The sequence below is a fragment of the Rhinopithecus roxellana genome, chromosome 5 (assembly GCF_007565055.1).
Source record: "Rhinopithecus roxellana isolate Shanxi Qingling chromosome 5, ASM756505v1, whole genome shotgun sequence".
NCBI lineage: Eukaryota > Metazoa > Chordata > Mammalia > Primates > Cercopithecidae > Rhinopithecus > Rhinopithecus roxellana.
The window spans coordinates 150,946,813-150,973,523 of record NC_044553.1 but is presented as its reverse complement, the minus strand read 5'-3'; the positions used below and the strand labels follow the sequence as shown (position 1 = coordinate 150,973,523).

Genomic DNA, 26,711 nt, shown 5'->3' with positions numbered 1-26,711 from the left:
TGACTTGTTTCATTGACTAAAACACAATCAGAGTCCATCCTGGGCTTTCTTTTGGGATACAGAACTCTAAGCAGGTACCAGGAGAAAGGGAGAAAGGGAGCAGGCTGGGGGCAGTGCCTTCCACCAGCTGGTGTCTTGGGGAGGCTCTGCCACAGGGACAGGAGGGCTGCTGCATGAGTAGGTGTAAGGACACTCACAGAGGCTGGGGCAGGTCTCTGATCAGCCTGAGGAAGCATCTGAGATGAGGGAGGCGGCCAAAGGGTGGGATTTCAGGAAAGCACAGGCAAAATGGCTCCCATACACTGTTCAGAATCCCAGTAATGCTCTGGGAGGGATGGGTGAAGGTGTGATTGGGTTGCGGGGAGGGAAGAGACAGGATTTGGCCAAATGTCTAGAAAGTGCTGGGCTGTCTTTTCATTCTCCCAATGGCCTTGTGAGAGCGATGATCACCCCCACTTCATAGAGGGAGTTGCCAGCTTCCGTGGTTTGCAAGAGGTAGGACTAGGATTCAGCACTGTTCTCATGTGATCCAGGATCCTTTGTTCCCCACTAAACGACACGGTTTCTCTGGAGTTAAGGGAAAGGTGGCTCCTTGGCCAGCATGGAACATTTACTGGCCCTGCTGTCTCTCACATCAAGATCACTTGCCTTCTCTGCTGCTGGTGTCAGGCATTAGGAGGAGAACAAAGGGACATGATGCTAATTACTAGGGTGTAAGGGGCTGAGAGGGAGTTTCACAATCAACGGAACTACAGCCATGCTGGAACTGCTTCCCCTCTCTTTGCTCCTGGGAATAAGGAGGAGAAGCGGGGACCCCATTAGGTGGTACACAGAAAGTGGGGAAGGAGACTCCTGTGTGGCCTGACCCAGCCCAGCCCAGCCCAGCTGATGAAAGGTTTATATGGGGACCTGTCCTGTGTGACCATAGGAGCTTATGAGGAGCTACACCAATGTCTCTCTGCCTGTAAAACTCCCATCCAATGAAATGTGAAAAGTCCAGTAGCAAACTGAGAGTCAGCTTACGGTAGTAGCTGAGATCATGGGCTTAGGAGATCAATACCTGGGTCCTAATCCTAACTCTAGCACTCACTAACTGTGTAACCTTGGGGAAATTACTCAATTTCTCCATGCCTCGATTTCCCCATTTGTTAGATGGGGATAATAACACCCATCCCTTGGGGTTGTTATGAGGATAAGGAAGAGTTTATGTGAAGTACTTAAACCAGCATCCAGCACATCAGTGCAGAGAGGAGCATTCCTGGGCAGGAGCATGGAACAAGCTGCCTTGTGTTCAGCCTCATCTCCCTTGACTCCAGTCTCCTTCCTTCACATTCCCTCAGGACCCTGGAAACCAAGAGGACTTGGTGATCATCCACCTGTCATATTGCTCTGCCTATAACACCAGAGTGATTTAGGCTGCCTAAATTAGCACTGTGATTTAGGCTGCCTGTGTGAAGGTTGGTCTCCTTCCCTCACACTCAAAGGCAGGCACTGTGCTGTGTGTCTGCATCCCGGGTACCTGGCTGAGAGTCATGCACTTCATTCAAACCCTTTTCTACTGAGAAATATGCTGTGGTCAGTGAGGCCAGTGACCCAAAGGTGGCATAGCAGTACCTGTGGTTAGCCTTGAACTCAGCTCCCCACCTCTCCCTGGCTGTGCACACTGTCCACCCCCTGCTCCCTCCACTTACCAGCCACACCATGATATAGGAGAACACAGCAATCCACAGCGTGGCGGTGATGAAGGTGACCATGAAGAACTTCTCCCAGCGGGGCTTGCTGCAGTTGGGAATGGTGACGCACAGGAGGAAGATGAGGGGCCAGGTGAACACCCACTTGACCTTGTCCCCTCTGGCCTCTGCAGGGGGAAGGGGCAGAGTGAGAAAAGAGGGGGAGAGAAACACATTGGGTAACACACCTGCCAGTCTACCTGCTGGTTTAGTCTTCAAGCTAAATAAGAGAATGCCACCGATGTGACTCTAGGCAACTAACCTTGCAGAATCACAGAACTCTATAATGTCACCCTGGAAGTGGCAAGACAATTTAGTAAGTGTTTGTTGCTTGAATAACTTAAGTCATTCGAAATCCTTCATTTGACAGGATAAGGAAAGTGAGGCCCAGAGTGGGAACAGACTCACCCAGAGGAGCTGGAATGGGGATGTAAGTTATGGTTGGTCTTTGGAATCAGACAGCCCTGGACTGGATGCCAAAGGACCTTGAGAATCGCAACTCTACTTCATCCTCTGACAGTAATACCTTACACGTAACAACAACAGGGCAGCAATAATCAACACATTCAGCATTTGCCATGTGCTACGGGCACTAGTGCTAAGTGCTTTGCATCTTATTGGTTTCTTCATCTGTTAAATGAGAAAGTTATCTCTTGGTTGTTGCAAGAATGATGTGACAGAGTGTACGTAAAATACCCAGCACACGGGGCCTGGCACACAGCAGGTGCTTCAGAAATCTCAGCTCCTTTGTCCCAAGGTCATGTAGTCAAAACTGGTGCAAGACTAAAAGTGTGCCCTGGCTGGCAGTCGACACATCTCACTGGCCCCTACCAAGGGAATCCAGAAACAACTCAATGGAGGAAAAGAGGCCTTATAAGCAATTGAGTGTAAGCATAGTTTCCTTAATAAGCCACTGAATATAGGTGTGTACATGCAGGTTAAAAACTGGCCTGCTCGTCAATGAAATGGTGGAGGAAGGACTTCTGCAATTTTTATTTTTTATAGAAGCCTTGAGAACAACAGCAAAAAATTGTCAGAATCAACTTTTTCAGAGCTCTGGAATTAACCTAAGGTTTGCAGCAATCCAGGGAATGTCTATTTAAAAAAAAATCAGTTGGACAGTAAGTAAGAACAGTGAACTCTGTGGAGTTTTAACTTTCCCTATTTTTACTCCTTCTTGCCAGGTCTGGTGTAGCCTTGAAATCTAGCAGCACGCAACCACATTGAAAAACAGCAGGCTAGCAGACAACAGAGGAGGCAGAAGAAGGTTGCAGGACCTCCCAAGTTCATTCCCATAGAATTGTTATTATTTGACCTGTCTGATGGTTTCCTAGAAGACTCCACTTTCAAGGCTGCCTTTATTTTACCAGAATCTGAGCTTACCCAGTGTGAATAGCTTTTTTCTTGGATGTGTTTGTCGAAAACAATTAGAGGCAATTATTAAATCATGTTGCTGGAAGTGGCAGATGACAGCTGGGACAAGTAACAGGTTAACCAAAAAGCATAGAAGAAAAAGCTGGGGAATGAGACATCCACAGTGGGCTTTGAAAAGCTCCTAGATATCTCTGGGAATCTAACAGACCATGAGCTGTGCCCAGGGTTCTTCACATGCTCAGGAAAGACTCGAGACTGCTGTAAGCTTTCACCTCTGCCTAACTGAGGCTCTGTGCAAATAAGAAGGAAAGGCTACTGCAGAGTTGTGAACTACCCGCCCGAGTGTTGGAGGCATGCCCCAAAACACACAGAGTCCCCTGGCAAAGACTGGGAAAATGATTGGATCCAGGAGCCTAGGGAAGGCTCTGTCTAATCATTAGCTGACCTCTAGGCTAACCTAGCAGAGACTTCAGTGGCCACACACAACAAAGAATAAGAATTTTGCACAATTAGTTTAGAAAAGTCACTAAATAAGCAATAATAATAAAGAGTAACAACCACAAACCCTAGAACAGGAGACAATCTCCTGTTCTCCAACCACAATGGAACAGAATTAGAAACCAATAACAGGGCCAGGCACGGTGGCTCAAGCCTGTAATCCCAGCACTTTGGGAGGCCGAGACAGGCGGATCACGAGGTCAGGAGATCGAGACCATCCTGGCTAACACAGTGAAACCCCGTCTCTACTAAAAAATACAAAAAACTAGCCGGGCGAGGTGGCGGGCACCTGTAGTCCCAGCTACTCGGGAGGCTGAGGCAGGAGAATGGTGTAAAACCCGGGAGGCGGAGCTTGCAGTGAGCCGAGATCTGGCCACTGCACTCCAGCCTGGGCGATAGAGCGAGACTCCGCCTCAAAAAAAAAAAAAAAAAAAAAAAAAGAAACCAATAACAGAAGGAAAACTGGAAAATTCACTAATACATAGGAAATGAAATAACATACTCCTAAATAAAGGGTCAAAGAAGAAAGCACAAAAAAATTAGAAAATACTTTGAGATGAATCAAAAAAATGTAACATACTAAAACTTATGGGATATAGTGAAAACAGTACCTAGAGAGGAATGTATAGCTGTGAAATACCTATATTAAAAAAGGGAAAGATCTCAAATCAATGACCAAACCTTTCTCCTTAAGAAAAATAAAAGAAGAGCAGAAAATGAGGTCCAAAGAAAGCAGAGGGAAAGAACAGAAAATCAAGGTTAGAGTGAAAATAAATGAAATAGAAAATAAAAAACAATACAAAGAATCAAAGAAATTGAAAGCTGCCTCTTTGAAAAGATCAATACAATTGACAAACCTTTAGCTACACTGACCAAGAAAAAAAGAGAGAAGACTCACATTACCAAAATCAGAAACAAAACAGGGACATCACTATGAACATTACAGAAATAAAACAAACTATTAGGGAATACTGCGAACAATTCTAACAGACAAAATTCTACAAAGGTACAAACTACCAAAACTGACTCAGAAAGGAATAGAAAATCTGAAGAGATTTAAAATAAGATTGAAACAGCAATTTAAAATTTTACTTAACAATTAAGATTGAAAGCTATTACAACCCTCCCCTCCCCACCTCACTGCAAAATCACGAACAAGATGAAGATATCTGCTCTTACTCCTTCAACATTGAACTAGAGATTATAGCCAAGAAAATTAGGCAAGAAAAATAAGTAAAAGTGATTCAGATTGGAAAGGAAGAAGTAAAACTATCCCTATTTGTAGATGACATGATCTTGCATACAGAAAACTCTAAGGAACCCGTAAAAACTATTAGAACTAATAAACAAGTTCAGCCAATTTGTAAGATACATAATAAATATACAAAATTCAGGTGTGTTTTTATACATTAACAATCCAAAAATAAAATTAAGAAAACAATTCCATGTACAATGCCATCAAAAATTTTAAAGACCTAACGTTTATGCAACAAAAGTAGTAGAGGATTTGTATGCTGAAAACTACCAAACATCACTGGAAGAAATTAAAGAAGACCTAAATAAATGAGAAGAAATTCTGTTTATGAATTGGAAGGCTTAAAATGGTAAAGACGGTAATATTCCCCAAACTTATGTATACATTCAATGCAGTCCCTATCAAAATCCCAGGTAGTTGACCAGAAATTGACCAGCTGAGCCTAAAATTGATATGAAAATATAAGGAACCCCAAATAGCCAAAACAATCTTGAAGAAAAAAAACAAAGCTGGGAAATTTACACACTGTGATTTTAAAACTTAGTAGAAAGCTACAGTAATCAGGAGAGACTGCTACTGGAAGAATGAAATAAAATTCTGAGTCCAGAAATAAACCCAGATATTTAAGTGTTTATTTATGGACTCGACATTTACTGGCATAAGAATGGAATAAAATTTTGAATCCAGAAATAAACCCAGGCATTTAATATCTTGATATTTGACAACAGTATCAAGACAATTCAATAGGAAAACAATAATCTTTTCAACAAATGATGCAGAGACAGCTGGATACCCATAGGCAAAAGAATGAAACTAGTGCTTTATCTTATACCATACACAAAAATTAAATAAAAAATGATTAAGACCTAAATATAAGAGCGACAACTATAAAACAACATGAGCATAACTCTTTATGGCCTTGGATTGGGCAATGATTAAATGACACCAAAATCACAAGCAACAAAAGAATAAGTAAATTATATTTTATCAAAATTAAAAACTTTTGTGATTCATAGAATACTATTAAGAAAGTGAGGCTGGGGCTGGGCATAGTGGCTCATGTCTGTAATCTCAGCACTTTGGAAGGCCAAGATGGGCAGATCACCTGAGGTTGGGAGTTCAAGACCAGCCTGGCCAACATGGTGAAACCCTGTCTCTACTAAAAATACAAAAATTAGCGGGTGTGGTGGTGCATGCCTGTAATCCCAGCTACTTGGAAGGCTGAAGCAGGATGATCACTTGAACCCAGAAGGCAGAGGTTGCAGTGAGCTGAGATCATACCACTGCACTCCAGCCCAGGAGACAGAGCAAGACTGTGTCAAAAAAAATAAAAAGAAAGAAAGGAAAGAAGGAAGGAAAGAAGGAAGGAAGGAAGGAAGGAAGGAAGGAAGGAAGGAAGGAAGGAAGGAAGGAGAAGAAAGGCTGGGCACAGTGGCTCATGCCCATAATCCTGTACTTTGGGAGGCCAAGGCAAGAGGACTAGTTGAGGTCAGGAGTTCAAGACCAGCCTGGGCAACATAGTGAGCCCTCATCTCTACACAAATACAAAAACTAGCTGGGCTTGATGGCCTTTTAGTCTCAGCTACTTGGGAGGCTGAGGTGGGAGGATTGCTCTAGCCTGGGAGTTAGAGGCTGCAGTGAGCTGTGATTGCCATTGCACTGGGCAACAGAGTGAGGTCTTGTCTGGAAAAACAAAACAACAACAACAACAATGAAAAAAAAGGAAAAGATAGACTGTGAAAATACTACCTATTGAACGGAAAAAAATCTTTTGCAAATAATATATCTGATAAGGGTCTATTGTCCAAAATATATCCAAAATATTATCTAAAAACTCTTACTACTCAACAATTTAAAAAACCCAATTTTCTTAAAAAAGGGAAAGTGAATGCGCAGTTCTCCAAAGAAAATGGTCATTAGGAAAATGTAACTCAAGATGATTTCACAGTCACAAGTATTACTAGAATAAAAAAGATAAATAACAAGTATTGGTGAGGGTGTGGGAAAATAGGGACCTTCATACATTGCTGATAGGAATGTAAAATGGTTCAGCTGCTTTGGAAAACAGTCTGACAGTTTCTCAAAGAGTTTGACCCAGAAATTCTACTCCTAGTTCTACCCAAAAGGAATGAAAACATATGTCCACACAAAAACTTTTACTCAAATGTTCACAGCAGTATTATTTATAATAGCAAAAAACGAAAACAACCCAAATATTAACCAAGTGATGAACGGATAAACAAAATGTGGTATATAAATACAAAGGAATATTATTCAGCCATAAAAAGGAACACAGTACTGATACATGGTACCACATGGACAAATCTTGTAAACACTACACAAAGTGAAAGAAGTCAGACACAAAAGGCCATATATTGATAGATTCCATTTATATAAAATGTCAAGAATAGGAAATTCATAGAGATGGAAAGTAGATTAGTGGTTGCCAGGGGATGGAAGAGAAGAGGAATAGACAATCATGCTCGTGGGACTATGAAAGTGGGACAATAAAAATATTCTAGAATTAAATATTGGTGATGGCTGCGCAGCTCTGTGAATATAGCAAAACCCACGAATTACAGTTTCTCAGGGTGAATTTTATGGCACATACATTATATCTCAATTTAAAAATTTGCAAAGTAGACTGGCACTAGCTGTGTTTGCTCTGTAATATTTGTGCTAGAATCTTCCTAAATCATTGAAAGCACTTTACTAAAAAAAAAAATTCAGCTGCTTATAATAATTAGCCAAGAGAATATGGTTAACTTGAAATCAGCAAATCTATCAATCTCTTTCTAGATCTTTCTCTATATACACCTTTCCGTAGCTTGTAGTCCCTGTACAAATGGCCAAAAGTTTTCCTGCCTTGATTGGTTTGTCCAAAATTCCAGGCTCTTCTCCTGTGAGTCCACATCCCAACTCATCTAGTTTGCTGAGGAAGGCCTAGGGCATTTCTAGAATTGACCGAAAACTCCGTATGTAGAGGAAGAATTCGCTTTAGGGAATTGTAACCCTGGACACTTCAATGTCCAGGAACGTCTTTGAGGGTATATACAAATTCCACAGCAGAAGGATAATGCTCTCATGTTCCCAGACACCAAATTGCACGAGGTGTTTGTCTTTTTCTTGCCTGGTATGGGTTTTGCATCGGTTTCAACATCCACCCCCGTCTGGCCCCACCCAAGTGGTGGGTGTCATGGCCCACCATTGTTCCCTAAGAAACAATGCTTCAACCGACCCATTCTATTGCTGTGTTTTTCAACTGTTGGATGAGATCCAGGAGAGAATGGTGAAATCAATTTAGTGAAGGGCAACCAGCATTTTCTTTTTTTGAAAAAAGGAGAAAATAGAGTTCCTGTACATAGTGAGAGCTCAATATTATTCCAGGAAACTGGTTTCCTTTTTATATTTCCAGGTACGTGTATAAAATATTCCTGTAGGTCATGGTCATAGTGTGGAAACCTTCCATTGTGCTCGTGCTGGTCTCTGTTCCATTGCTAGTGCTGTGCAATCCTCTCAACCGTCAGCCTTCCATCCATTTGGTCTCTCTTCAGCCTCCCCAATGTTCTGACTCTTCTGAAAAGCCGTTAACCCTGCCAGCCCATGGTGACCTCTCGCTTCTGTAAATGCTTTGCTTTTTAAGAATTTATGAATTATTGAAACTCTACCCAAGTTGACCCATAGCCTTACTGCTTGAATCTGCCATCTCTACCTCTCCCGGCTGGGTTGCAAACACAGCTGGTAACAGCTCCTGGTGCCTTCTGCACCAGTGTGGACCATACAATTAGCAGGAGGTGGTATTCTAACAGCCTGCTCTGCATAATTGGGTGTTTTGTTTACTGCCATGTTACCTAATTGTTCTGCATTTTGAAGCCCAGTGCTCAAAGGCCGAAGACAAGGCAAGCAATGGTAAAGCTCTGGCATCTGATTTGGTTCAAATCCAGTTGACTAGCTCATCAGCTGTGGGTCATTGGGCCAGCAGTCCCCATGAAACTCATTTCCTTACTGTAAAATGGGGGTGACAACAGTACACTGGGGACTTGGGAATATGATACTATTTGTCAATAGGAGTTCACAGAAGAGTCTCAGTAAATGGCACATCTTACCATTACTATCAGGGCCATATATCAATACAGACACAGTTTCAGATATAGGCTGGGTGCAGTGGCTCACACCTGTAATCCTAGTGCTTTGGGAGTCCGAGGCAGGTGGATCACTTGAGGTCAGGAGTTTGAGACCAGCCTGGCCAACTGGTGAAACCCCGTCTCTACTAAAATATATATATATATGTAGGCCAGGCGTGGTGGCTCACGCCTATAATCCCAACACTTTGGAAGGCCGAGGTGGGTGGATCACCTGAGGTCGGGAGTTTGAGACCAGCCTTACCCACAGGGAGAAACCCCATCTCTACTAAAAATACAAAATTAGCTGGGCTTGGTGGCGCATGCCTATAATCCCAGCTACTTGGGAAGGCTGAGGCAGGAGAATCACTTGAACCTAGGAGGCAGAGGTTGTGGTGAGCCGAGATCGCGCCATTGCACTCCAGCCTGGGCAACAAGAGCAAAGCTCCATCTCAAAAAAAAAAAAAAAAAAAAAAAAAAATATATATATACACACACACACACACACACACACATATACATATACACAAAAATTAGCTGGGCGTGGTGGCGGGTGCCTGTAATCCCAGCTACTTGGGAGGCTGAGGCAGGAGAATCTCTTGAACCCAGGAGGTGGAGGTTGCAGTGAGCCGAGATCATACCATTGCACTCCAGCCTGGGCGAAAGAGTGAGACTCTGTCTCAAAAGAAGACAACAACAAAACAAACATGGCACGGAGCTGTCAGCCCAAAGCTCTCAATATCTGGCTTGGAAGAAAGTCACTTGTATGAGTTCTGAAGCTAGACTGGAAGCCCCTTGCAGGCAGGGGCCTGCTGGATTCTTGCACGGTTGTGGAAGACAGCAGAGCCCCCAGCCCAGCCCCTGACCCATGGCAGAACTCAACACAGATTAAATGCATGGGAGGCTACAAGGGCTCCCTCAGAATCAGGAAAAGATAATCTGAACATAACATGTTTGTAAAACCCCACATAATGAATGTGATCATCATCATTTGAAAGCTCATTAGCAGCAAAGAAGCCCCACATAATATGCTGATAAAGTTAGATATTTCCTGAACTTATGCCAAGGGACCAGATGACCAGGAAACATGAATGGAATGGAAAAGTTAGAGAACCCAGTTGCACTCGATCAAGGTAAAGAGGCATGGACAGCCTTGAAAACTGTCCCAGGCTTTGATGGTGCCTACAGAGGTGCCTGGGTACAAGAATTCTGATTCAGTAAGAATCCCAGGACACCTCTGGCAGAACCAGCCCAGCTCCCCTGATGAGGGGATATTTTCTCCCAGGCACGTTTCTGCTCCTGCCTGTGACTAGCCCAAGGGTAGTTCTAATCAGACTGAGTCAGTCAGAGCCTGTCCCTGAGGATGCTGAAATTAGAACCAATTTCAACATGTGCATGTGGCTAAAACTGTGAAATCAGGAGAGGAGAGGCAGAGGCAGCAGGTCTGAGGGGCAGGAGATGAATGAGGGACAGAGATGAGCATGGGGAGACAGGGGCTGTCCAATCACACTTCCTGGTTCCAGTTGTCCTCAGACTCATCCACACCTCTGCCCTGGCTCCAGGAAACACCTCTGTATCTTTCTCATAAAGTCTCCTTTCCTGCTGAAACCAAGATCTAGCTAAGTTTTGATACTTGTAACCAGAGAGTGCTAAGCAATAGAGTTATGAAGACAGAAACAGCAGGGCAGCAGGGAGAGGCTCTTCAGTCCATGCTAGCCAAGAGCATCTCGCTCCTTGATTTAATTCTGAGCTCATCATGCAACCTCCTGCCCCAGGATTCGGTCTCCCGAGCAGACTTGCCCACCAGGCTGGGCCTTGGCCTCCTCATCCTCCAAATGAGAGACTGAGACTAAACCAGTTGTTCTCAAAAACAACTGAACAGCCACATCACCTGGGGGCTTGTTCACACACAGATTTCTGAGTCCTAGCAACATCCTGAAGGTTCTGCCTTCAAGTCCTCAAGTCCTAAGTTCATGCTCAAATGCACACTGTTTGCCAAACCCACATCTAACGTGTTTTTAAATGTAGCCAGAATTTGTTTTAATCGGGTATGGTAAGACACAGAGGTATAGAAATGATGGTCATGGGAAAAAAAAAAAGGTTTTGTACTCACAAAAACTAGAAACAGGAGGCAGGGTGTGCCGCATGGGGCCACATGAGGAAGCACCAGTGCTGGTGAGAAGGCACAAGGAGTGAGAGGCAAGCGTGGGCAAAAGCCTTTATTGTGGTTTCCACGGGGCAAGGGAGCGTGAGTATGCAGCCTTAGAACTGAGTAACTTCTACAGGCTGCCGGGAATGTCAACTAGGACAATCACTATGGAAAACAGTGTGGAGATTCCTTAAAGAACAAAAAGTAGATCTACCATTTCATCCAGCAATCCCACTCCTGGGTATCTACTCAGAGGAAAAGCAGTCATTATATGAAAAAGCTACTTATATACACATGTTTATGGCAGCACAATTTGCAATAGCAAAAATGTGGAACCAGCCCAAATGCTCATCAATTAATGGGTGGATAAAGAAACTGTGGTGTATATACATACACACACACACATATATGTATGTATATATGTGTATACATATATATATATGATGGAATACTACTCAGTCATAAAAAAGAATGAATTAATGGCATTCACAGCAACCTGGATGGGATTGGGGACTATTATTCTAAGTGAAGTAACTCAGGAATGGAAACCAAACATCGTATGTTCTCATAAGTGGGAGCTAAGCTATGAGGATCCAAAGGTGTAAGAATGATAGAGTGGACTTTGGGGCCTCGGGAGGAAAGGGTGGGAAGGGGTGAGGCATAAAAGATGACAAATTGGGTTCAGTATATACTGCGTGGGTGATGGGTGCACCAAAATCTCACAAATCACTACTAAAGAACTTTCTCATGTAACCAAATACCACCTGTTCCCCCACAACTTATGGAAATGAAACATTTTTAAAAAGAGAACTGAATAACTTCAGGGAGCTCTGGGGCTGAACCTGGTTGTCTGTACCTTGCCCTGGGATGACTAAGGCAGAGACGAATGTTGCCTCCTAGAGTATAAGAGCCAGATGGAGGAGGCAGTTCAGAGTAGGGCTTTGGATTGATTGTTTTGCACAAGAAAGTCATGCTCCCAGCAGGCAGCCGATTGCTATCTACAAGAACTGAAGGGCCCTGGGAAGGGCGGTTTCTCCCCAGGCAGGGAGGCCTCAGATACCAGAGCATCAATAATATAGAAAATAAGAACATAGACTTAAAACCTACTGTTAACTTCATAAAGTGACTTTCAGGTCTATACATCAGCCAACTGAGAGCTTTGCTAATGTGAATTGGTCTCTCAAGATTTTGGGCAATTCTAGGTTGTAGAGGGCATTCATTGTTCTCATCTGGCTAGCATCCATTCCCCTTTAATGGTAACAGCACGCCAATTTTCCTTTAGGGAATCAACCCTCTATTCCACATTACATTCATGTAGTTTAGACAGGGCGGACTCCCCTCCTTGATGTCTGGGTGGGTATGAGGGTCAAGCTTGGCTAATCATGTATGCCATAATATTTAGTGTGTTCATTCCCCATGCTAGCAGCTATTGTAGGTACTGGCACTCCAACACAGGACTTCTAGACCTCCTGGTATTATGGGGTTACACAGGCTCCGGGTTGGGTGTGTAATATAACAAGGGTCAACCTTCAGAATTCTGCCAAGAATCACTGCCTCTAATACCCATTGCCCTTTCCTCCTTACTAACAGAACTCTCTTTTCCTTGAGACTGTAAGTTCCCAGCTAAAAATCTTAATATCCTAGGCTTCCTTGCAGGAAGGGGTGGCTATGGACAGTTCTGAACCATGAGATGCAAATTAAAGTCTACTTGGTGGAGCTTCCAGGAAAGTCATTCTCTTCTGGATAAGGAGAATGAGGCCCCGTAGTATGAGGCTCCTGCCCTTTGTCCTCCTTGTCCCTGCCAGGAGTAGGGAGTCACTGGAGTTGCAGAGGCCAGTGGGCAACCTCGGGGACAAAAGCCACCAACGGAGTATGGACAACAGTAATGGGATACTGATGACAGAGCTGCAGGATTCCCTACTCTCAGGACTTCTTGTTACATGAGAAAAAATAAAATCCTTGAGTGTAAGGCTCTGTCACTTGAGTTTTCTGTTACATGCAACTGAATGCAATCCTTAACTTAAGAGACAGAGGCACCATCTGTGCATGGGGCTAACCCAGTGGGATGTAAGCTTAGATGGAGGAAAGCCAACACAGGGATAAAGCCAACCCAGGGGAAAGCAATGCAGAGAGATGGATGGTGTCTTGTCGTTTCCTCTGAACCCTGGGTCCAGCCTTGCCAGAAGGCAGACTTTCCCAGGAAACCTGCCACCATGTGAACTTTTGGCTTAAACCAGCCTGAATAGGGGTTCTTTAATATTAGGGGTCTAGACTAATTCATGTGTGAAATAATACAGTTTTGGGAGCTGCAGAGGTGATGGGACAATGTCTATACTGATGGACATTCCTCCCTACACTATTGGAAACCCCTCCTGGCTCCCCACTTCCATCTCGTTGGGTGCAATATTGGAGTGAAATGTTCATCACAGACTCTGATTGACACACAAACATCAACAAGAGAAAGGAGGGCTGCCATCATGTCTTTTACTAAGCTCTCAGATTTCTCTTTTGAAGTAGAAAATTACAATTTAATTATGTGAAAAAAAAGTCTTGAAATGAACTGTAACAAAACAGATGGCTAATCAGACTGGAGAAAAAAAATTAAGAATAGATGCAGCTGCTGATGAAAAACCTCAAGCAAATTAATGTGGACAGTGAATGAATTCCATATTCCAATTAAGGGAGTGGTTCCCTGTGGTTTGCAGGGATGCATGCATCACTGGATGATGTAGAGTAGATTTGCATGGGCCTGGGAGCTCAGAGCACTTGTATGACCTGGACAGCAGAGATTCCGAAGCAATGGTTCTCAAATTTGAGTGTAAGTCAGAATGCCCGGAAAACCTGTTAGATCACCACACTCACAATGATTTGGCAGGACTAGAGGAGAAGGGAGTTCCAAGAATTTGTGTTTCTAACAAGTTCCCAGGTGCAGTTGATGCTGACAGTCCCAGGACCACACTTTGAGAACCACCACTCTAGAATAACTCCAGTTAAAAGCAACTGAGATATAATTAACATATCATAAAATTCACCCATTTAGAATGTGCAAGCAGGCAGGTTTTAGCATATTAGAAAGTTGTGTAACTATGACTATATAAGTCCAGAAGATTTTCATCGCCCCAGTGGAAACCCTGAGCCATTAGCGGTCATTCCCATTCCTCATCTCCTCCAGCCTCTGGTAACCACTAATTAATTTTTTGTCTCTATAGATTTATTTTGGGCGTTCCATATAAATGGAATTGTAACATGTGGGCTTTTGTGTCTGGCTTTCACTGACCATATATTTCCTAGGCTCATCCATATTGTAGCATCTATCAGTACGCCATTCCTTTTTAGGGCTGAATAATATTCTATTACATGGATATACCACATTTCGTTTATCCATTCTTCACTTAATAGATATTTGAATTGTTCTACTTTTTGGCAGTTATGAATAATGCTGCTTTGAACTCTTGTGTGTAAGTTTGTGTGTGGATATTTTCATCCTCTTAAATACAGAACTAAGAGAGGAGTTGTTGGGTCATATGGTGACTCTATGTTTAACTTTTTTTATTTGAGATAGAGTCTTGCTCTGTCACCCAGGCTGGAGTGCAGTGGCGCGATCTCAGCTCACTGCAAGCTCCACCTCCCGGGTTCACGCCATTCTCCTGCTTCAGCCTCCCAAGTAGCTGGGACTACAGGTGCCCATCACCACGCCCAGATAATTTTTTTGTATTTTTAGTTGAGATGGGATTTCACTGTGTTAGCCAGAATGGTCTTGATCTCCTGACCTCGTGAGCTGCCTGCCTCGGACTCCCAAAGTGCTGGGATTACAGGCGTGAGCCATTGTGCCCGGCCTACATTTAACTTTTTGAGGAATTGTCAGGCTGTTTTCCAAAGCAGTAGCACTATTTACATTTCCACCAGCAACGTATGAGGGCTCCAATTTCCCCATCTCCTCACCAATATTTGTTATTGTCTACCTTTTCTGGATTATACCCATTCTAGTGGGTGTGAAATGGCATCTTATCATGATATCTCATTTAGATTTGCATTTCTCTAATGAATGTGAGCATCTTTGCATACCCTTATTAGCCATTTGTATAATCTGCTTTGGAGAAATGTCTATTCAAATCTTTTGTCCATTTTCAAACTGGATTGTCTTTTATTGTTAAGTTTTAAGTCACACACACACACACACACACGTTACATGATTTGCAAATGTTTTCTCCCATTCTGTGGTTAGAAACTGTTGGCTAATGCAAGGTCACAAATATGTATACTTATGTTTTCCTCTAAGAGTTTTATATTTTTAGCTATTATATTTAGGTTTTTGTTTCATATTGAGTTAACTTTTGTATATGGTGAGCAGTAGGGGTCAGACTTCTTTTCAGTGTGGTTATCCAGTTGTCCTAGCACCATTTGTTGAAAAGACTATTATTTCCCCTAGTGAATTGTCATTACCCTTGTCAAAAGCTAATTGGCCTGAAACGTAAAGGTGCATTTCGGGACTTCCATTTGTATTTCATTAATCTATATGTCTATCTTTATGCCAGTGCCAGACAATCTTGATTACTCTATCTTTATAGTAAGTTTTGAAGGCAGAAGTATGAGTTCTCCAACTTTGTTCTTTTTAAAGACTGTTTTGGCTATTCTGGGCCCCCTGCATTTCCATATGAATTTTAGGATCAGCTTGTCGGTTTCTGCAAAAAAGTCAGCTGGGGTTTTGATAAGGATTGCATTAAATCTGATCAATCTGAGGACTATTATCATTTTTAAAACGTTAAGTCTTCTAACCCTTGAACACAGGACATCTTCTCATTTATTTGATTGTCTTTAATTTCTTTCTACAATGTTTTGTAATTCAGTATACAAGTCTTGTACTGCTTTTGCTAAATTTACTCCTATTTTATTCTTTTAAATGCTATTGTAAATGGGATTGTTTAATATCATTTTCAGATTGTTAATGACTAAGGTGTTAAAATACAACTGAGTTGTATATATTGATCTTGTATCCTGCATGTTTATTAACTCTAATAGTGTTATTTTTGTGTGGATTCCTTAGGATTTTCTATACACAAGATTATGTCATCCATGAATTCAGAAAGTTTTACTGCTTCCTTTCTCATCTGGGTGCCTGTTTCCTTTTCCTGCCTATTTTCCCTGGCTAGAGTCCTCAGCATAATATTGAATAGAAGCGATGAGGCACTACGTCCAGCAGGGCTGGGGGATGCTGGGTTTTGCTGCAGCATCAGCACAGCCCTATAAACTTATTTTTAAAAGCCCCCCTTATAGCATAAGGAAGCTTGTGTGGGCTTCTGTGCTGGCCTGTGAAGATCTGTTGGGTGGGCTTCTGTGCTGGCCTGTGAAGATCCATTGGGTGGGCTTCTGTCGCTGGTATTCTGTTCAGGACCCTGATACATGGTCCTCGGCAGGCCTTTACCTTCTACTTCTCCTCCCAGCACATGTGGCACTGCACTGGCCTGGCTGGAGGGGCAACATGGAGTGAATTTCTAGGGCAAGTGGCCTGGATGGTTCTGTTTGGTCGACACTGTCCCTTGAGCAAGTCACTGCCCCTGTCTGCCCCTCAGCTTCCCACCTTGGAATATAAGAAAACTAGTCTAAAAATTCCCAAGACCCACTTTTAACTCTTGTTTTGCTCCTGATCTTAGGGGAAAGCTTTTAGTCTTTCACCATTAAGTATGATGTCAGCTTTGGGGTTTTTGTTGAGGCCATTAGTCAGGTTGATGAAGTTTCCTTCTATTCCTAAATTTGTGAGTGTTTTTTAATCAACAAAATATGTTGGATTTTGTCAAGTGCTTTTTCTGTGTCTACTGGGATGATCATGTGCTTTTATCCTTTACTCTAACAATGTAGTATATATCACATTAATCGGTCTTTGTATGTTGAACCAACCTTGCATTCTTGCAATAAATCCCACTTGGTGAACTCCATTTTCTAAAAAGGAAAACCAAGTCTCATGAAGGTTAATGAACTACCTAAAATCTCACATAAGATTAGTGGCAGAGCCGCAAACAGACCCTGCTGCCTCAGTCAGGGGCCTCTGTGCTGGCCTTTGTGGGGAGGGAGAAGATGCAGGTGGATGTTGGAGCACCATCAAGACTGGATTATGAATGACCACCACACCATTGACCAACATTTGTGTTGTGCCTCACATCTCAGAGGTTGTTTTCACAAATACTCTCTTTGTTCCTCATATGAACATTGGGGGGTATTTTTCCTATTTCACAAGTAAATAAACTGAAGTTTGGTGAAATTCAGTGACTAACTGAAGCATCATAGACAATGGGAGATAGTACCAGGTCTCAAATGCAGGTCTTCAGAGTCTAAATCCTGGGTCCTTTGTACTGTACAGCTTGTTTGCCCTCTGACCCTTATGATTTCAGGGTCCATGGAAGTCCCTCTGCTACTTACCAGTGGGCAGGTGTCAACTTTCAGATTAAAGCCCCATACTTTTAGCTCACAGATTTGATCTAAACAGAAAAATCCTCCTATGTTTATGTGAACCACTGAAGTTTTTCCAGTCTCTTCTTCCTTGGGGTGAATAAGCTTTAGAATCAGTAATTTTTGGTATTTTTATTATTTTTTTGTACCATTAAATTTAGATTTATTAAATTGGTTGCCTTTTAAAGGGTACTGCAGCTTTGTGGTAAACAGTAAGCTAGGTACCCAGGTTCAAATCCCAGCTCTGACATATGCCAGCATTAGGATGCTTAGGAAAGCACTTAGTCTCTCTGTATCTCAGTTTTCTCATCCATAAAATAGGGATAACAAGAATCTCCACCCCACTGTGCTACTGTGAGACTGAAAATGAGCCAACAAACATGAAGTGTTTAGAATAGTGCTTGGTGCAGAGTCAGCACTCTGATTCTAGCTACTGCTGATATTAACCATGTTAACTTCTGCTTGCTAAATACCTACTATTGTCAGCACTGGGTTGAGTTGTTTTACAGAGACTAGAAAAACTCAGAGAGGTCAGGTAACTTGTCCAAGGTCACACAGCTAGAAGTGGCAGACTCAGGACTCAATTCTATGGGTGTCCAATGCTAAGGCCTCTTAGCGACACTGTCCTACCTCCTGCAGGGCAGGTTTTGATGACCCTCAGGGCATTAGAGGGGCAAAGACAAGCCCAGTAGAAAGCAGAAGAGGTCAAGTCCTGCTGTTGAACTGAGCTGTCACACTGAGGTTTTAGGGAAGGGGAAGAAAGAAAGGGATGATGTGCAGAAAAACATCAGACATCAGCAAAGTCAGAGGCAGGCCCAGCTGAGTGACACACATAGATGTAGGTTGTCTGGGCTGGAGGTGGTGCAGAGATACCAAAGGCCCAGGAAGAGACACCTCCCTGGCAGCACTGCATAAAGGCCTGGAGAGCTCTCAGGGGTCATGGGGGGGCCTTCCCAGGGGAGGCAGCCTTGGCTGTCCCTCTCACACAGGCACAGTCAAGTGACACGGGAACCCTGTGTATGCCTCCTCACTGAAGCATGGGGAGGGAAGGAGCGGAGCTACAGACCAGGCTCTGTCAGTCAAGGGAGAAGCCAGGCCCAGAGTTCCGTCAGCTCGTGCCCATCCCAGGGACCCCATCCCAGGGACCCTCAGCCCAGCACTGCAGACACTCCCACAGCCCCCACCCTGAGGCTCTGTGGCTGCTTCAGAACTGGATGTAAATGGGTCCCAGAGCTGGAAGGAAGTCAGGGTTGGTGCACCAGCTCCCTCATTCTAAAGATGACCTGAAGTTAAGGCCCGCTTGGCATCTCACTGCAGGGATCTCAAGGCTTCTGACAAAGTTGTCCTGTCCCATCACTCTTGACAGTGTGGCCGCAGGGGGGCCATTAATCTCTCCGGGCCTCCACGTCCTCACCTGTGAGACAGTGATAACTGTCCCTGCCCACCCACTTCAAGGACTCCTGGACAGACAAAAGAAATGTAAAAAGCACCAAGCATATTGCCCTGCCTCTGAAGGCCTCACCTTGAATTTGGAGGCCCTGGGGAACATTAAATTGAGGCCACATCAGAGAGACACCAAGAGAATCAGGGAACACGTTATTGGTGCTCCACCCTGCTGGCAAGTCTTCCCTGCTAAGCCTTCAGGAAAACCACCAATGGCAGGGCGAAACCGTCCGGGTTCCCTGTATCTGCACACCACACAGCCCCAGCAGCCAGCCTCCTCCCTCCCTTTCCTTCCGGCTGCCCTGTGCATTCCAGCACAGACGCTCCAACTCAGGACTCAGCCCTCCTGGCCAAAGTCAACAGAGGAAGCTGTCAGAGGACAACTCCTTGGGGTCTGGCAGACCTGGGGTGCCAGCCTTGATTGTGGTACCTATTCACCTTTGGGAGGCTTCTTGAGCCCCAGTTTTCTCATCTGGGAAACGGGGATACCATAAATACCAGCTACCCAGCAGGGCTGTCATGGACACTCTAAGTACTGAATAGAAGATGCCAGGCACAGTGCTGGGGCCAGAGCAGGTGCTTGCTGGGGGACACTCTGCTGTGTAGCTGTTGGCTGGGGCCTTGCTCTCCTTCGCCTCCCCCAGAGGGGCTCTAAAAACTGTACAGGTTTCTAGGCGGCTCTTGAGTCTGGTCCATGTGAAGACATCATTAAGATGGCTTCACTGCTCTTCTTCAGCTTCACTACAATGCCCATGTAAGGGGACGTGTGGAGGGTGACATCCTTGGCAGCACCCATATTCCAGCCTCCTTCCAGTGTATCTGCAGAGGCTGGAAAGCTAAAGGTGACATCTCCCAGAACTTAAAGTTCTGGATTCAAATTAGGTCTCTGATTTGAAGAGCAGAATTGCGGTGAGGCTGGACCAACCACCTTCCTGCTACTATCCGGTAGGGCTGAGGGATGCTGGGTTTTGCTGTAGCATCAGCACACCCTTGTAAACTTAATTTTTAAAGTTCCCCTTTTAGCAGAAGGAGGCTTGTGTGGGCTTCTGTTGCTGGCATGTGAAGATCTGTTGGGTGGGCTTTGTTGCTGGCATTCTTGTTCAGGACCCTGACACGTGGTGGTCCTGGGCAGGCCTTTATCTCCCCACTCCCAGCATGTACTATATGGGCCTGGCTGGAGGGGTGGCACGGAGTGGATTTCCAGGGCAGGTGGCCCGGATGCCTGGTTCTGTCTGATCAAGACTGTCCCTTGGGCAAGCTGCTAGTCCTCTCCGGTTCTCAGTGTCCCACTTTGGAATATAAGAAGGCCAGTCTAAAAATTCCCAAGGTCCCTCTAGTATTCAGAGACTGTTTACTGCTAACCAAAGAAAACTTAAAAGAACATTGCTTTCATTTCGATAAAAAATACTGAGCTTTCTTTTCTACGATGCTCTATTTGGTCTTTTAAAAAACCCACTCATAGCCAAAAAGTAGAAACCACTGAAATGCCCATCAACTGATGAATGGATAAAATGTGGCATTCATTATCCATACAATGGAATATTCAGCCATAAAAAGGAATAAATACCAACACATATTACAATGTGGATGGACCTTGAAAACATCATATTAGGTGAAGGAAGCCAGTCACAAAAGGCCACATATTGCATGATCCTCTTTATATGAAATATTCAGAAACAATAAGTCCAAAGACATAAGAAGTCGGTTAGTGGTTGCTATGGGGTTGGGGGAGGTGGGAAGGGCAGTTATGGGTAAGGGGTGCCTTTTGGAGTGATGGAAATGTTCTAAAACTGATGTCGATGATGATGATGATTCCACAATTTTCTGAATATACTAAAAGCTGCTGAATTGTACACTTTAAAGGTATGAATATTATGGTAAGTGAAAAAGACTTGTCATATGAAAAAATAAGGACACTCAGCCAGGTTTTGTTCTAATTTGTCTGAGAACTGATACCTCTGCACGCAGAGTGACTGAAAAGGAAGCTCCTTTAAAATTCTGACCTTGACTTATGAGACAGTCAACTGAATGTGCAATTTCTCTAGTGGCTTCCAAGACCAAGGTAAGAACAAAATCATTTTCACTATAAAGTGCTGTGTGCCTCTGGGGGCCTGGAAGACGAGAACTGTGTGTGGAACTGCACATGTAAATGAGCCCGCAGCATCTCCAGTTCCTGCTTTCACCAATGTGCCCAGACGCTAAGAGGAAAGGACAGGAAGGCGGAGTGTTAGAGAGTTCCACTTCTTCAGTGCTGCCTTCTGAGCTTAAAAGGACCACACAGACCTCTCTCCTCCCAACCAGTGGAGCCCTCTCAAGAGCCATTTAGAACTGAAGAAGATAGGGGGTGGATGGGGAGAAAAGCTCTAAAAGCTTCCTGAAATCTTCCGATTGCCTGTTCTGGGTTTTGCTATAATAACAGAAGAGAAGGCTATCCAAGCCCTGAAGACAGCATGTAAGATCCCAAAGGCTCTTAATTCAACCCAATTCAACATAGTTTACTCAACACCACACAAATTACTTGGCACCCTGCCCACACACTAGAAGACACTAGCATCCCAGACAGAGGCAACCAATTCCCTTACAAGCTCCCAAGAAAAGAGCAGCAAAGAGTCCCTTGGTTGCGTGATAGTGTTGTCCCCTAAGCACATCTGGGGTCTGGGGTCAGAAGGCCATTGTGTAAATTCCAGCTCTGCCCCTTCCTCCTGTATGACCCTGGGCAACTCACCCTCTCTGTGCCTCAGTTTCTTCACCTGTGAAATGGGAACAATAACATTATCCACCTCCCTAGGGTTTTAATGGGTTTAATGACTTAATATATATAAAGTACCCTGTCTCTGGGCACCTGGCTGGGCTTGGTGGCTCACGCCTGTAATCCCAGCATTTTGGGAGGCTTAGGTGGGTGGATCACTTGAGGTCAGGAGTTTAAGACTAGCCTGGCCAACATGGTGAAACCCCATCTCTACTAAAAATACAAACATTAGCCAGGTGTGGCGGTATGCGTCTGTAATCCCAACTACTCGGGAGGCTGAGGCGGAAGAATCGCTTCAACCCGGGAAGTGGAGGTTGCAGTGAGCTGAGATTGCACCACTACACTCCAGCCTGGAAGACAGGGCGAGAGTCCATCTCAAAAATAAATAAATAAATAAATAAATAAATAAATAAATAAATATAAAATAAAGCACCCTGTCTGGCCCAGAGTAAGTACTTAGTGCATTTTACCTCCTGTTACTCTTCTAAGAACTTCCAAGGGCCTGGACTTTTGTGAAACACACACTTACCCCGTAGTTTCTTCACTGAGAGGAGCCGAATTGCCCTGTAGGCCGAGGGTACATATCTAAGGCCATGTGCTGGCTTCGTGACAGCTCTGGGCTGGTGGTCTGGGACTCTGCTCCCGGATGGACCACATCTTGAGGGTATTCACAGCTTGGGAAGCACAGAGTGGAAAAGCGGCTCCCTACACAACGGCTGTGTGACTTGGGAAGCTCCACAGCCTCTCTGAGCCTCAGTTTCCACCTCTATGAATGAGGATAATATTCCTCCCTGACAAAGCAACTGTGAAGATTAAGTGAAAGTGCCCAGAATGAAGAGGCAGTACTCAGCAGATAGTGTCTGGTGCTCAGGGTAGAAACCCGGCTCATTGCACCCACAGAGCCGCTGGGTGAACATGGGCAATCACTTACCGCTCTGTGCTTCCCCTTCCTTCTCTGTAAAGTGGAGATAATAAGCATCCCTACCTGGTTCTGTGGCAAGCCATGAATGAGGGGATACATGTAAAGCTCTTAGAACAGGGCATGGCACACAGACATCCCGTGAGATCCTGCCATGAACTGAATCATTCCTCCGCTACTCGCCTCCAAATTCATATGTTGCAGTCCTGACTCCCAATATGACTGTATTTGGAGATAGAGCTTTTAGGAGGTAATTAACGTCCTAAGAGCGGGGTCCTAATGCAACAGTGGCCTCAGAAGAAGAGGAAGAGCGAGATCTCTCTCCACATGCATGCAGCAAACAAACAAACAAACAAAGCGACGTGAACAAAAAGGCAGCTGTCTGCAAGTCAGGAAGAGGGACACAGAACCCAACCATGCTGGCACCCTGATCTCGGATGTGCTGCCTCTAGAAATGTGAGACAACACATTTCCGTTGTTTAAGCTGCTTCGTCGGTGGCATTCTGTTAGGACAGCCCGAGCTGACTAATATAAGAATTACAGAGCAATGGAAGAATTCCCCATTTCCTGCTTAGTGCCTGACATATGGCAAGTCCCCAGTAGCTGTTTGTTGGCTGCTATAATAAAAGTGGCCACAAAGGCCAGCATCCTGGTAAGAACAATGTGATTTCCTTACCCTTATGGGGGCAAGAGGGAGTCCTGTTCGCGGGCCAGGGTGCAGCCTCAGCAGGCTTGCAAGATCCCCCAGACTATGTGCCAGTACAGGCAGACAAGCCGTTCCAGGAGCCTTTCCCAGCTGGGCTGCAGCTCAGGTCATTGCCGACCGTTTCAGGGCGGTGCCAGCACTGCAGACCACGGTTTCCATGGGAGAAAGCTCCTCTTCCTCTTTTTCCCCCCACCCACACCCACCCCTGGGAGGCCTAATTACCAGCCTCTGTGGTCTAAAGTGGGAAGAGTTTGCCTATATTGGGTGTCCACCTGTAAATCCACCATCAGGCCAGGTGGGCACCGAAGCCAGGTCCCATTGATGCTGTTGGCCTCTACCCTGGCAATCCCAGCGACCCCTCATCTGGGTCTTGCGAGGAGGGAGCAGGCTGTGGCCTTCCACCTCCCCACTTATCAGCTGTACGCTAGGGGCGGAGACAATGTATCCAGCACATCGTGTGGTCATCTGCTCAGATTTGCTCTGCAAGCCTGGAAGCTCCCAGAGGGCAGGGACCATGGCTGTCCTGTTCCTACCAGATCCCCAAAGCCCAGGATAGAGCCTGGGCCCTAACTATTTACTGACTGAGAGGATCATCTTTTGCAAACTGCGTGAAGCTCAGACCTGGGACATAATAGGTGCTTGGTACACGGTAATTCCCTCTCCTTGAGCCCTGGAATGACCGATCATCCCAGGCTCCCAGGGATTCTGGAATCTATGACCTTTCCAGAACACTGTAGTCCCAAAAGGAGAGGGTAACAGAAGCCACACGGTTAAAGCACACTAGGATTCACACTAACATTTGCTGAGCACCTACTGTGTGCCAGACATGGTGCACAGATCTTGACTAAAGTATCTGACTTGCTACTCAGATCAACCCCGGCAGGTAGATGCCATCACCCGCCACTTTGTGGATAAGGAATGGAGGTTTAGGGAGGTGAAGGAGCTTGCCCAGACTCACCCTGCTGGTGAGTGGCAGAACTGGGATTTGAACCCAGGACTGCGGGACTCCACAGCTGGACTCCCAGCTTGTCCTTCGCAACACACAAGAACTGCACGTCAGCACGAGGCTAGACTCATTCCTTGACACCCAAAGCTATGCTGGTTCTGAGCTCCCCAGCAGGGTGGCTTCTCCCTCTTCCTGTGGCCCCTGGCCCTGTGATTCCTCCCCTGGTCCTGTGATTCCTTCCAGCGCCTCAGCTTTGGAAAACGCTAACTCCATCCACCCTTAAGAAACACCCTCAAAGCCATCCTGCAGCCCCAGGCCACTGTGAAACCAGAACAAGGGGTGGGTGGGGTGAGGTGGGTGGTGGCAGGGCCGGGAGCTGGATACAGGGCATTTCTGTCGGGGGCGGAGTCTCACTGACTTGTTCCAATTTCCTGTTAACCTCTGCCCACCCTGGGCCTCAATTTTCCTAGGCAGCTGTTACACCTAAACGAGCAGCAGCTGTACAACTCCGTTCCCACCCCCTGCTCCTCACAGGGGAAAGGGAGGAAGGAGAAAAGGAAGCCGCTTGTGGTTTCCAGGGACAACAACTGGAAACACATCCGCAGACGCACAAAGGAGGTTTCCCCTGGGATGCAGGAAACTGAGGCCTGTTCCTGAGGGCAGGGAGGACACTCGCTCAGAGGAAGCGTGCTGAACTTGGCTCAGGGATGCACTGAGCCCAGGGGAATAGCCTGGAACCTCTGGCTTGAGGAAGAAGGCGGGCCATTATATAGCAGGAAGTCCTGCCCCCAAGCAAGGGCAGGACCCCTCAGAGGAGGACTCAGGGGTGCAGAGAACCTGGGAGCCGGGAGGACCCAGGAGCCATCTGGTTCCAGTCCTTGCAAGACAGCTGCATTCTAAGTCCCGGATCCTAGGAAGTGACCTGTCCAGAGTCCACATAGCCACTTCTCTACGAAGCAGCAGCTCCCAGTACAAGGACAAGGCGAAGGCGTGGCTGGTCTGGGGTCCTCCCTGCACAATCCTGTCAAACTCTGGGCTTAAGGAATAGGAAGATGAGGCATCCTTACCCATGGCTGACCTGCTTAGGTAAGGATGACCAAAAAGGGCACATCCCTTCCCCTGGTTTTCCTGCAGCGCCTGGATAGTGGACAGCCTCGATACCAGGATTCAGGTGAAGTGGCCAGTGTGGGGCAGTGGTAGCTGTGGCCCCCTCAGGCCCAACATCTGCAAAATGGGGATTCTGCCACCCACCTCATGGGGTGGAGAAGGGGCACATAGAACTCTCCAGACGGCAAGTCGCTCCTCCTCGCCCCCCCCCCCCCATAAGCTTGGCTGTTTCCTGGACTGTGGTTGCATCTCCCTCAATGCAGCCTGCTCTGGCACTCTGGTCCTCCCTGACATCCAGTCTCCAGGCCCAAAGGAACCGAAATTCCTTCAGTGACTGCAGCTCTGACCTTTCCCCAGCCCCCGGGGGACACAGGAGGGAAAGTGAGCTGGGGGTGCAATAACTTGCGAATGTAATGGGTACCCAGGGCTCGAATCACGGCCTGTGCCTGGACCTTCTGTGAAGACAGGGCCCGTCCTGGTTCATCACCATGAGCTGGTTCTATGGGTGGACACATTGCCCTCCCAGCGCCCTGCCATGTAGAAATCTTCCCTCACTTGGTGCATCCAAACAGGTAATTGGGAAGGGGATCTGGGATCTGGAGACCACCCCTCCTGCTCTCCATGTCCCACACACAGCCCTGGTGGCTGAGTTGACCCAAGCATGGCATGACCTCTCTCTCCACCAGCCAGACTGGCTGAGCAGGGCCCTTCTTCCCCACAGAGCATGTGGGCAGGTGTGCGGGCGTGCCAGGGAAACAGTTTGAGACGGGCTGAGACACCAATCCCCTCGGCCTTCTGGTCAGCAGAGGAGGCCTGGGAGGCCTGAACCCCGGGGCTGGGCTCCTCTGTGACCTCAGTCAGGGAACACATTTCATTTTCTGAGCCTGCCCTGAATGTGAATAAAGCCTGGGAGGTGTTGGCCAGCAATTCTGAACCCAGCCAGGTCCCTTTCAAGGGAGAGGGATTGAAAATGCAGATCCCCAGGTCCTGCTCCAGGCTCTGGAATGTTCAGGTTGAGAACCAGGCCTGGCATTTTGGGAAGAGCCCCTGGGTAGCTGCGATGAGCATGCCCTGGAATCTCTCTAACCCAAAGAATCTCTTTAACCCAGAGAATCTCTCTAAGCCAGAAACTCCAGGGAAGCTCCGTGATCCTAAACGAAGCCTGCATCTTCATGCCGAAGCATGAAAGCAGGGGCAGGGCACCCTAGCCTGCCAGGCCCACGCAACCTACTGCAGCAGGTGTCCCATCAAGATGGAACAAGAGGCAGGA

At 45.8% G+C, this 26,711-nt stretch overlaps 1 protein-coding gene across 1 annotated transcript in view; it reads right to left on the bottom strand.

Annotated features, from left to right (window-relative positions):
• The window catches only part of SLC24A4 (solute carrier family 24 member 4), a 171,278-nt gene that overhangs the window by 10,174 nt on the left and 134,393 nt on the right, over nucleotides 1-26,711 (bottom strand). Inside the window, exon 12 of the mRNA XM_030931774.1 lies at nucleotides 1,692-1,858. Coding sequence (XP_030787634.1) covers nucleotides 1,692-1,858 — 167 coding nt within the window. The remainder of the gene's footprint in view (nucleotides 1-1,691; nucleotides 1,859-26,711) is intronic.